At 38.9% G+C, this 13297-nt stretch overlaps 2 protein-coding genes across 2 annotated transcripts; both read right to left on the bottom strand.

Moving 5' to 3' along the window:
* Positions 1–354: 354 nt before the first annotated feature.
* Positions 355–5862, bottom strand: FG386_001800 (uncharacterized protein; the record flags this gene model as incomplete). The annotated part of the gene is made up of 1 exon (XM_067341193.1): positions 355–5862. One exon carries the CDS (start codon positions 5860–5862, stop codon positions 355–357), a length of 5508 nt encoding a protein of 1835 aa, XP_067197155.1.
* A 1987-nt stretch (positions 5863–7849) lies between these two features.
* On the bottom strand, positions 7850–12919 carry FG386_001799 (uncharacterized protein; the record flags this gene model as incomplete). The annotated part of the gene is made up of 2 exons (XM_067341192.1): positions 7850–7934; positions 8016–12919. The coding sequence occupies 2 exons, from the start codon at positions 12917–12919 to the stop codon at positions 7850–7852; spliced, it is 4989 nt and encodes a 1662-aa protein (XP_067197154.1).
* Between the last annotated feature and the right edge of the window lie 378 nt (positions 12920–13297).

The raw sequence follows: 13297 nt of genomic DNA, 5'->3' as shown, positions 1-13297 counted from the left end.
AGTGAAGGAGATAAAGTAGGTAGGGTGAGCTTAAAAGAGAAACAACGAATGAAAGTGGCCAAAAATAAGAGAAAAAGAAGGCAGAACTTGCAATTGAGTGTAGCAAGTAAACAACGAATGCCAAGTGCATGCGAGTGTACATGTATGTATGCATGCGGAAAAATGAGGACAAATTGAACCAAGGAAAAGATTAAAGTTATATAAATCAAAACAGTAATAACTTTGGCAACAGAATGATATAATTGGCGCTGATCGCATTCCTTCGTAAAGTTGACTTTATGGAAGCTAGTCTGGAATGGTCCACAGTTCGGCTTATTTCTATTCATCGTATATTTCGGACGAAAAAAGGAAGACTCACTGTCTTTCATAGTCAGTGAGTATTTGAGCGAGGTCAAGCTGAGTTGGAATAAGACTTGGATGAATGATGTTCGCAATTTTACGCTTTGCAAGTATCCATACGCAATTGCAGTACTTGATTGAGTCAACATGATGGGCAATAATGAAAACATTGCAGTGTTTGAAGTGCGTGCTCACAATTAGATTGATATTATTCTGGAGACCAAAATTTCCACTCAGACTCGGAGGAGGTTCGTCAATAAGGATCATTCTGTATTTTTTGGAATTAATGACCAGCCTGGCAATAGAGTAAAATCTGAGTTGCGATTCAGAAAGCAAATTAACACTTAAACACAGGTCAGTCCCTTGACTTTTCTTGCTACCGTCAATAAAGCATCTGTCTATTCCGTTGTAAATCTCACTGTCGGAAAACTCATTATAGGGATCTAAAAAGTCCCTTAGCGTCCAGTCCTTCAGCACCAATGGGGTCTGGGGAAGGATTCCAATCATTTCCTTTCGCTCTCGAACAGATAACGATGATATCGGAAGGTTGTCCAGAGTTATTTGGCCCTTTCTGTACTCTATCAATCCAAGAAGCGCTAAAACAAGCGTGGATTTCCCGGATCCCGTCCTTCCCACAACCCCAATATGTTGACTAGGTCCTACATTCACATTTATTTCGCTCAAAATGCTGTTATAGAGTATCCCCTTAACGTCGTAGTAACCCACATCTAGGTCAGCAATAACCAATCCGGTCCTTCCACCAAATTCGCTCTTTCCTCCGCACTCTAAATTTGCTTCTTTCTGATCCGGGATGGACCTGTAAGCCGGACCGAAGTCTCTCTTCCCTCCAACAGACAGGCCTGCAGAAGCCAAACAATTGTTCCCACCCTTCGCATATTTAAAGGAACTAAAGCCGCTTATGTGGGTGTTGTTGCTTCTAAACGCACTGTCGTTTATTTTAGAAACCAACTGGTATATCCTCTCTCCGCTGCACATGTCCCTCTCCATGGACGAGTACTTGTATGTTATAATTCCAGTTGTGTCGGAAATAAAAAGCGAATACAAAAGAGCGAGGTACCGCAGGTTATTCTCTTGAATCGGAAAGAGAACTATAAACACCACCAGTGGAATCGTGTAAACCTGCAGTCTAATGGCCGCCCACTGACTGGATATGTGCTGAAGCAGCCTTATTCGCTGCAAGTGCTCTATTTGCATGTAAAATTGATTCATCATGTGCTTCTGCGCGTTAAAGGCGTATATTGTAACGATACCATTAATAATTTGCGAGAACAAACCATACATTGGAGACAGCACTGATAGTGCAGTTTTTTGAGCCCTTACATTAGTCGTGATGTAACTTGTGCAAACCGCTTTATATGTAGTAATTATTACAACAAGTGTAACTGGAAGCGAAAGCGGCACTATGTACGTGAGCATTATTATTTGAATGATGTAGTCCACACTCGGCACTATTACAGACGCGATCTTCTTCAAGGGCAGTTCGTCCATCACAAGTATGTCCGTACTTAGTCTGTTCATCAAGTACTGGACTGGAGTAGAGTCGTAAAACCGAAAAGGCGAGTGAAACACGATTTCCAACAGTTGGTCGTGGGCCTTGTTTGAGGCCCTGAGGCCTCCAATTGCCTCCCCTACGAACAAAAACGAACCAAGCAACCCCTGAGCGGTAACTATTAATGCGTACACAATTATAAAGTAAGAGTTGCTGTTCCCGCCTTCCACTCCGCTTATGTATGCATCGGAGTATCTGTCCAGTATGGACTTAAGTATACAAGACAACAGAAGAAATATACACCACCTTTTTCCAATAAGTTCAAGATACCACATGTATATCTTGGTGCCGTCTCTGATTGCACTCGCAATACCGTTGACACTGCTGTACCCATCTCCCCCCATAACGGAACTCGGAATATAAGAAGGCTGGTCAGAAACGCAAAAATGAGCGTCAAAGTGGCTCTTTTTTCCTACGCCAAAAGCGTCTATGACATACACCGCGCCGTCTTGGTCATGTTTAAATACTTTTTTGTTGCTGCATGCAATTCCCAGCTTGCTAATGTAGTAGTACCCAAACAAGTACTTGAGTCCAAATTTTGAGAAGAATGAAATGGCGCTCCCGTCTGCCTCGTGCACAACTGAATTGCGTTTGTTGGCTCCGTCCAGATTCTCCTCTGAAGTTTTGCCTGCAGAGTTCTTGCCGCCAGATCTACATCTGTCCCCATCCTCTTCTTCTAAATGCGTGTTCCCCAGTACTCCTGTAATCCTCTCCATAATCTCCGTTTCCGCTACCAAATCAGATGGAAGATTTTCGGCCTGGGCCACTTCCGAAGATTTAATGAAGGTGGTCTTCCCGTTGTTGAACGAGGGTTTTCCAGATCTGCCTGAGCTGTTGTTGGCGTTGCTACCGTTGCTGTAACTCATGCTTGCGTAGCTCGATTTTGGAGTCGCGCATATGAGTGAATGAAAACTTTCTATACTCAAGTTTTTGCTGCTTATGGTAGAAATGTGACTGTTTATGTGTTGTATTATCTCAAGCTCCCCGGTATTCTCCCTTTCATCCTGGCTGTTGTACCTGACACCTGCACTGTTTTTGCGACTTTCAATGTCGTTGCTCGTTTTCTTCCTCCTGTTGATCCTTCTCCTCTTAACCATTCCTATCAGTCTCGAAACGCTGTCTTCCAGCGACAAGTTCCTCTTCCTCCCGCCATTGGCATCTGCGTTGAAAAGCGACGAATAGGAATACGAGTGCGAAAAGGAGAACGGCTTGCCGGTGAGTTTGAAGTTGTCTTCGCCAAAGTCGTAACTGCTCTCGTCAAAAGTGCAGCTCTTGCTTTTTCTTCTACTCAAGCTACAGCCGAAGGGATTGCAGTGTACGAAGTCACTGCCACACTGACCGTCCACATAAACATCCTGGGAATGGTCACTGCAACTCGTTATACTGCTATTGCAACCGTCCCCCTCGCCTCTGTTGAGCTCAATGCAACTCTTGTTTTGTCTTAAATCGCAGCTTCCCCTGGACTCCGGTGAAATTCCAAAATCCAAGCTCCGCATGCGACTCAAATCCTCCGCGTGCTTGCTCTCGCATTCATCACGCTCCTCAAAGCGATCCTTCTCGTTTAAATTAAAGCGGCCTTTAACTCTATTGATCATGGAAACATAGTCGTAAACGGGACCAGAAAAGAACACATTATGGTTGTTAAGGTGGACAATGTACATACAGCTCCAGTCACGGCCACCCATATTTGTGTTGTTCATGAAGTACAGTAAAGAAGTTAGATCAATCGTCAGTATAACATTAGAGCCAACAAGAAAACCGTTCTCGCTGAATAGATTACTGAAGATCTTAATCGAGACGTTTGGATCCAAATTCAAAAATATGTCATCGAATAAAAACAAAGACGCCTCGTTTATGTAGTACAAACAACGGGCAAGCGACACCCTCGTCTTTTGTCCGCCACTTAATGAATACCCACCCTCGTCTATTACTCTCAAATCCCCGTCCTTCCACGAGCTGAAATCGTCCTTTAGCTGGCAAACTGTCACCACCCTTTCGTATAAATCCTCGTCCCATTCTTTCCCAAATAAAATAGATGATCTAACAGTGCCTTGTGGAAGCCATATTGAATTATGATTTGTATATGCATAGCAAGAATCATCGTGTTTTTGATCCAAGATCGAGTTTATTATTGAAGTCTTACCGCATCCATGCGATCCTCCTGTTATTATCACACATCTGCCTTTGGAATTCGCACTGGTGTCTTTATCACACTCCAAATAGTTGTATATTATTCTTTGGGACTCCGTTAGGTGACCGGTCACGCCGTTAGTGTCACTTTCCGCATATCCGAACCCCATAGAATCCGACAAAACAGCTTGCCTTCCGTGACTTTTGACCACGAATGTCCTTTCCTTCTCCTTTCTCCCTCTCACTAACTCGAAATCAGTGCAGTTCTCCCTCTCTTCTCTACATATCTGTATTTTATTGTAGTTGCTTAAGTGCTCGTCAGTTTCCTCAATCCCCCCGTTCCTCTCTGCAAAAAAATCGAAAACCTTGTCGTCCCTAATATTTAAATTGTTAAAGTCACAGTTTGTGCTTGTCTCATCCTCGTTTGTGTTGCACCTAAAGGTATAGTCGTCGGAGTGGGAGGAAATAAAGGTCTTTATCCTCAAAAGCGATATTAAGCCCTCTATAAAAGTTACAGGGACTCCCCTTATTGGAGACGAAAATGAGTGAAGTATGTGAATTGAAGTTAATATAGACGCTATGTTCAAAGATTCGCTGCTAAAGGCATAAAATAACACAAACACAATTAGTTGCGTTGTCTTTTGTGTATGATACTCCAAAAAACTCCCTAATTGCGTTCTTATAAGTCTTTTCTTATTGTAGTGTGTCTCTGTGACTCTATTCTGAACCAGTTTGCTGTAAGCCAAATCCTCTGCTCCCATTATCCTTATTAATCTCAACGCACCCAATATGTCATGACACAGTGATAGTCTTTTGTCCCTATTCTCCATAAATGGTGCTTTGTATATCGTTCCTACGATCTGGAATCCAAAACTTGTCAACAGTAGAAGCATAAACGTAGCTATCCCCGGGAGTGCTGCCATGAAACCAACCTGCTTTTTCAAAAGCATCCATGTCAAAAATACGCTTATAGGCAACAACATTATGTCTATTATTGAATTCAAGAAAAACTGAACCGATGTTATATCTCCAACCAACATGCTAAACACATCCGGATCCGACAATAAATACCTTAACGACCTTTTGCACCCCTGCAGTACCTCACTATTTCCGTCCTCGTTATCTTCAGTGTTCAATTCGTCTGAACCCTTGTTTTTTAGACTAATGTCGTTGCAGTAAGTATAATCACATCCAGCACTACTCCCGTCATTGTAACTGGATTCTTGGTTGTGACCGAAACCGCTAGTAGGGTTCAGATTCTCACTACCGCTGCAATTTTGAGGAGTGAATTGTATTTCAAGTTTAACACTACCTTTTTTTGAAGTGTTTTCAAAAGTGTCGTGGGCTCTTTCTTCAATAGTGCTTAAGCTTTGGATGTTATTTTGCCTGTGTGATGACAGCAAACGGTGAAATATGACGCCAGTTAGTCCAGACTCTATTCTAATAGTCAGTCGCGATATGTAAAGTCTGTTGTGGGCATCCAACACAGACTTCAACAAATACGAAAACACAATTAGTACGCAGGACCCAACAACTCCCTGTTTGTTTGAAACAACAATTCCAAATATGTAAGAACACAAAGAACATGATAGCAAAAACAGTAACTTCAACATCAACGCAATCAATAGCGACTTTCCATATACATCAAATATCGGACTCCAAAATGAATTACCACCGTATTTGGTAAATGCTTCTCTTAGCTTGTTTATCCATATTGATGGTGAGTCTCCTCTAAACAAAAACGGATATCCCGGATTACTGCCGTCGTTTGTTATATATTTGCTCCATTTCGAAAGACACACCTCACTCAGAAAGTTCAACATTAATGTTCACAGTTCCTTAGCGATATATATATGCATATATACATATATATGCATATATATATCCATTAATTACACCACAAATGCACATTTATATGTTAAAACGATATTAAAGTGCGTGTTTAACTCTATATTCTTATTCTCCAAATATCCAGTGTACTGTATCAAATAGACTATTTTGTTTTCATTTCACATATAGTTATTGTGGTAAGTCAAGCAAAAACCAAAGTATTATTATGTACTTTGTTGCATAAATAAATGTCTGGTGGCTATTTGAATGGTTTACCAGTAAATTTGCATTCTTTTCTGCTTCTGTTCTTTAATTGTGTCAAAAACAAACGAACGTTTGCGCTCCTGTACCTGGCTATATTTCAGGTTAATTTAATGTAACATAGTACTTAAGTTTGTTTTTGTGCACTCACCTCCGAAACCCTAATTGCCAAATACACGCACTTAAAATGGGGAAATGCTGGTTGGGAAACAAAACAATTCTGCAAAAAGACCCTTATATTGTTAGTTTATTTTAATATCTTCGAATGACAATTGTGGAAAGACTGAACCATTAATAGGTGATTTTTATCTATCTATTTTCCTTTGTTCAAAGCTTTTGAAACTCAGTTAGCCTAAACACCTTTTATCGTCTGCTTTATACTGTTACTTGTTTAAAACTCGACCTATTCCCATTCAGTTTCTTTTTTTGCGAAGAAACTTTCAATTAAATATTTTTATATTGAATATTTTTACTTACTCTTGAATACAAATATAAATTTACCCATAATACAAAAGAGCCACTATAGTATACACAAATGTTTATATACCAACACTGAATATATATTCAATAATTATAACGCGAGCCGCCTATAATATGGTAGATATTTTTTCAACTAATAAAATTAAAGGTGCACCTTTGCATTGAAAAAAATAACCGGGAAAAAGAACCTAAAAATTAACAAAGAGATAGGGATACTCGGCAGTTCAGTCTTAACTGAGAAAAGATCTGTAATAATGCTCTACAACTCACAATAAGCACTTTTAACATTGAATGGGCTTGGTTGTTGGAATATTTCAATAAGCGCACTTAATTCACACGTATAGCTTGTCTTGTAGACGAGATTCTTGACTCAAACCTTAGCTGTCACCACTAATAACACCACTTTTCTATTACTTGTTGGTGCATCCGTTTTGCTGCCCTCCTTCTGTTATTACTTCCCCGTTTACGCCACCATTGTTGGAGCTTAAAACGATCAGAAGAAACTAAAGTCCGCCGTCGGTTCCTATCTTTGCGCTTTATTGTGGGGTTGCACGAAGCGCATGTGCTTTTCCATCATTCACTTGAGCAAACACTGCGTTAGGCGCGCAAAAATGCATTTTGTTCCCTTTAATTGGCTGTAGTGTATGCATGCATTATAGTGTGGGGAATGAAGAGCATGAATTTCATTAAAAATCACATTTTGACTAAATAAGTTGACTTCGCATAACTGAAGTAAAACCTTGCTGTGGAGTCGGATATTCGACACCATCAAAGGAGTCGCTTTTTAAAAAGCCAACTCAGATAGCGGGTTGATTCAAGAGAATGAAACTGTATGTAAAACAAAAGTTATAGCGAGGTTAGGTGTTTCTGGGAATGAATTACTTGAACCGAGCGTCTTCTAGGTTGCCACCACCGTAAATTTGACCCTGAAGAGCGTTAACTTTGCAAAAAACGAGAGAGTAGAAATGGAAAGGAAAAATATTGTTCTCGCATTGACAAAACACCTATTAAATACCTTTATTGTTAAATGAAAAACTTGCTAAAACTGATAGAAGAGACAACCTTAAATGGAATTTCATGTTCCAAGGGTTAGTTAAATCGTCTATTTCTGCACAGATAAACTTGATGAAGAAATAAAAAGCTCCATTGAGCTAAATATGCGAAGAATAACAATATAATTGGAATAAACAAACGCTGTTCATCCAAACTTTTCGTCCGATCACACTTCAAGGTATTAGACTATTCTTTGTTTTTTAAAAGTTGAGCAAGGTATTCTTGCGTGACAATTCCTTTTGGTTCAACAACATTGTCAATACTTCCATTCCTAAGAACCCATATAGAATTACATTTTTGCAAAGAGGCAGCGTGATGTGCTACAACGAATACGGTACAGTGGGGAAAATACGTTCTAATAAGCTCATGAACGGGAACATATGCTCTTCCAACAATGTGTTCATCAAAGTTATCAGGCGGAGGCTCATCGACTAATATAAGTCTATAGTCACGTGCATTAACAATCAGTCTTGCCAAGGATAGATATCTGAGTTGCGAATCGGATAAATATCTGGCAACAAGATTGTCAATGCTCTTCTCATTTTGGGTTGACTTTTTGTCATTATCGGTAAACTTGCCTCCCTTATGGTTGTTAATTAAATTATAATAATAATTATTTCTTGAGTGATTAAAACGGAAGCAAAGCATATTGCTTAGTTGGAAACCAAAGGACGATTTATTGTTAAATGAACGTATTTCAATATCAGGAACCAATACAGTGTCTAACATTTTCCCACCGGGTAAAGATGTTATGGTATTTGAAAGGCAACATATTCGAAGTGCCTCCCATAGGTCCTCGGAAGAATGTTTGTGCTCCGGGTCTAAAAAGTCGCGAACGGTCCAACCTTTGAGAATAAGTGGTACTTGTGGAAGAACACCAACTACTTTTCTCCTGGTCGAATTTGGAAGTTGATTTATAGGTACTCCATCTAAAAGCACCTTGCCATTTGTAGTTGGTACAAATCCAAACAAAGCCATTATGAACGTAGACTTGCCACTCCCGGTTCTACCGATAATTCCAATATGATCATTAGGAGCTGCAAATTTATTTATATTTCGAAGTGTTGGCGAAAAATACATTTCATCCAGTAATTTTTGGCTTAATTGCGTATTATTCAATAAACAAGGATCAACGCGATAATTCGGTCTTCTATATCTAACTTCTAAATTTGAAATGGAAATGCCGATTCTTTTATCCGGTATAGCGGAATCACCAAGTACAATTTGAGGTTGTGATGTATTCGTATCATCCAACTGCTTAATGTATTCATATATTCTTGCAACGGAGCACATGTCTTTCTCCAAACTGATTAGTCTAAATATAATATCATTTATATTTTCAGCAAAGCCTATGGTATATATTAAAGGCAAAACCAAAGAACTTTTATTATTTATAAAAAATGCACCTATTAAAGATACGAGTAATGTTAATGGAGCCGAAATAAGTTGCATTCTTATACAAGCCCATTGACAAGCGGCGTGCTGCAGCAATCTTGACCTTTCCAATTTATCAACAAAACTACCACATTTTTTAAAGTAAAAGTCTTCTGCACAAAACGCTCTTATAATAGTACTGCCACTCAAACATTCTGAGAATATACTACATAGTGGTGATTGTACTAGTAATGCACATCTTTGGGCATCTCTATACGTCAATATAAGTTTATTTCCAATTCCCTTTAATATTAAGTATATAATCATAAATTCCAGTGGTATTGTGAGCGGAACTTTGTATGACACATACAAAAAGTTGAATATTAGTGCTATAAATGGTAAAAAAACAGCAGTTATCCTTCTCACAATGCAATTATCAACTGCGAGCATGTCGGAGCTAAATCTGCTTAATATTTTTCCAACAGAATTAACATCAAAAAACCAAAAAGGTGAGTATATTATCTTATATAGCAATATCTCATGTGATTTTTTAGCAGCTCTAACTCCGCCACCAGCTTCACCCAAGTATATACAAAGACTTATAAAGCTTTCAGTTAATATTGCTAGTGAGGCATAAACACTAAATCTATTCATTTGAAACGGCGATTTTTGAAACTCATTAGGATTGTTTACAAATAAAAGTTCCAACACTTTATCGATAGTTATTTTTGCCAAACATCCCACTACAAACATAGTTACCCAATTTGATCCCAATAAAGTGAAATACCATTTATAAGGATATAGTGATGAGAGTTTAACAGGGAATCTCGATTCGGTCTTACCATTAAAAAGAGCAGTGTCCTCGGCCTCTATTTGGGAGTCGCTTGTAAGTAACAGTTGCTCAAATTGAGCGTCTGTACTATCCAGGCGATCCTCAACATTCAAAGATGGTATATCAGTCTTATTTAAATCGTTACTTACTTCGCTCTCATGACAAATTAAATCTGAATTGAAGTTTGTGGAACAAGAGAGGGAAACGTTATTTCTGGTCAGATTATGATTGACACTATCATTGGTGGTATTTTTATTTATAACATCGTTGCTTATACCTGCACTATAAATGCTTTTTTCGTAGTCGTTATAACTTCCGATCCAGTCAGTCTTGCCGGAATTCAATACAAGTACACTAAATTTAAATGAATCAAATTCACTACAAATTTTGCTTTCGTCAGTTTTATCACGACAATGTTTAATTCCATTCATATAGTGTTGAAGACTGTCGCTGCTAATGGCTACAATAGAAGAAACACCAAGTAAAAGACCGTTGGGACCGAATAGTCTGTTAAATATTTTAAACCCAACTTCAAGATCAACACTTACGAATACATCGTCAAAAAGATATAAATAAGATTCGTAAGTTGAAATGTGTCTAATTTCCAAACGTATTCTTTCGTCTACACAAGAGCATGCGGACGGAAGAGAATAAAGAGCTCTCGCTAATGATATTCTAGCCCTTTGACCACCACTTAACGAGGAGCCACCTTCGTCTACGGTTCTTAAATCCCCATTTTGCCACGTCAAAAAGTCTTCCCTAAGTTGACAACAATCTATAATCAACTCATATTTACTCCTATTCCACTCTCTACCAAATAGAATAACTGAACGTACAGTTCCTCCAGGTATCCATGGTGATTGTGGTGAATATGATATAATAGAGCCATTATTTTCTGGTAATACTTCAATTTCTGCAGATACGCACCGTATCTCACCCAGAATTGCTTTGATAAGAGACGATTTACCGCATCCGGGTTCACCTATGATAAATATACATTCTTTTAAAGTTAACTTTATGTTTATATTGGACAAAGTGAGTGGTATTTGAGAGTTTGAATTGCTTTCTGAAATTACAACATTATCACTTTTACCACCCGCACGGTTGTTCTTGCATTCATTGAAAGAGTTTTCTGAAGAAAGAGATAATGACGAAGAAAGAGTTAATTGCTTCAAACAACTGCCGGAATCAAAATTACTATGGTTTTTATCATCATATTCATGTGAACTGTTGCTGTTTTTTGAATATGAACAAGGCAAAGAAAGTGAATCATTGGAGTCTGTGTTTTTCCTCGATCTATTACTTAAAAATAAGGATGGAGTTTGATATTGAGACTGTGATTTGGTTGATGCTGGAACAATAACCTCACCAATACGTCTTCCCTTAAAGTGACTCCATGTAAAGAATCCATTTTTAATTAAAACTACAGTGGCGTTTTGCTTATTTGAGTAAAGAGAATCAGCATCGAGTCGCTCACCACAATCCTTATAACCTTCGTCGACACGCATTTTGTCTAGTAGTAAACTCGTTTCAGATACCAAACAAGATGAGATTGGGAAATTGCCACTTTTTTTCGAATTAACTAGCCTCGAATTTCCCTTTCCAAAAAAATGTAAACAATCATTCTTGTTATTGCCAATCTTCTTATTTAAAAGAGGAAATGATCTATCAATTGGATACTTCTTAATAAAGTTCTCGTATCTTTGAAGAGATATAACACCCTCAATAATGTTAGTCGGGAGACCTCTTATTTTAGAGGACAAAAGCACAAGTATTTGAAGAGCTGATGCACCAGTATGGACCAAATCACCGCTACTACTTGACGACCCTTTATGCGAGTAGTAAAATGCTAGCATGAACAAAACATATTGAGAGTACATCTTGAGATGGTAATCGGTAAAAGCCGCGATTCTACTGTAGATAAATCTTTTTTTGTTCCAGAAAAGCTCCTTTTCCCTTGATTCATTAACTCTGGATATAACAACGTCCTCCAAACCAGATAATCTAATTGATTTCATCTCAGTCAAAACCTCATGGCACCTATCTATCCTTTTATCCCTGTTCACCATAAAAGGCTCCTTGCACAGCGCTCCTATTATTTCAAATAGAAAGCTCAGAATTAATACAACGCAGAATGTGATAATTGCAGGCAAAGCGGATGTGTTTCCCAGTATATTAGAAAGCACGTACCAAGACATAAATAAACGTAGTGGCAACAGTAAAAAATCGACAAATACGCTGAAAAACATTTCGATTGTAGATGCATCTCCAATTATTAAGTTAAATATATTTGACGATTCGTTTGCTGCATTACTGCTGGTAAACTTGGCCTCGTGTTGTCTGAGCAACATTGATTTTCTAGTATAAGATATGTTTTCAGAAAAATCGGTGCTTTCGGCACAGTCAAAGCCGTGGAATTCATGGTTGCTGCCGGAGTTCTTGTCGTTTAAAATACTGCCGTCGCCATGACAGTTGTCAATCAGTTTACTATTTCTGTCTATATTTGAACAAGAAGCCGGATCTGGCAATTTTGGATAAACGCTTTTGTGCCTCACCACTCTGTCTAGAGCCATCCATATCAGTGAGCCCTCAACCCTCAAACAGACCCTGGAAGTTATAAATCTGGAATGGCAGTCGAAGAAGAATTTACCCAGAACCAGAAAAAAAATGCAAAACGAAGACAAAATGGTCTTTTCCTTGGTAGACGACATTGAAAAGTAGGTCAAGATTACCGATGATGTCAAAGTAAGGACGTCAAAACACAGCTTCAAAAGCAGTGCGTTGCATATCGGCCTCCACAGTATCCAAAACAGAGGTCTGTATATACTAAAGCTCTTGTTCTTGTGAAACGAGTTTATTTCTTCCTCCTCAAAGGCCCTGGAAAACTTTTCTACCCACAAATCAAGTTTGTCAGACTCAAAGAGTTCAGGGAGACCGCTCAACAGTTTCACTCTGCACCCGTACTTCTTAAGCAAATACGGACTTATGAAACTAAATGTCAAAAAGCTCCATGCTTTCTTGGCCCCTAAAATCACGTTACCACTGCTCATTTTCAAAGAGTCAAATAGCTGGCTAAATCAGATCCGAGTCCTCTTCTTACTTGCGCTCCAAGTAGTGCCGGTTGCTATTTTTGGCTCTCCTTAAAGTCCACCTGTCATTCTTTTTTCAATATTTATTTTCCTCTCCGCTTTTATCTCGTGTCTTGCTGAGGCCTCTATCCATTCATATACACCCGTTTTCACCCGAATGCCGGCTCCAAAATCCCTCCTTCCCTTCTCTTAGCCGTCTTTCTTCTGTTATTCTCAGTTAAGTCGCCAAACTTTTGCTCTCTCCCTTGTGTCCCTAAAGGTCTATATCTATTTTTACTTGATTTCCGTAGATACGAGACGGTTAGCCCGCCTTGTCGGTGCCGGACATGCGGCGCCAAG

The sequence above is a fragment of the Cryptosporidium ryanae genome (genome assembly GCF_009792415.1).
Source record: "Cryptosporidium ryanae isolate 45019 chromosome Unknown contig_28, whole genome shotgun sequence".
In the NCBI taxonomy this organism is placed as follows: Eukaryota; Apicomplexa; class Conoidasida; order Eucoccidiorida; family Cryptosporidiidae; genus Cryptosporidium; species Cryptosporidium ryanae.
This window is presented reverse-complemented; position numbering and strand designations above follow the sequence as displayed.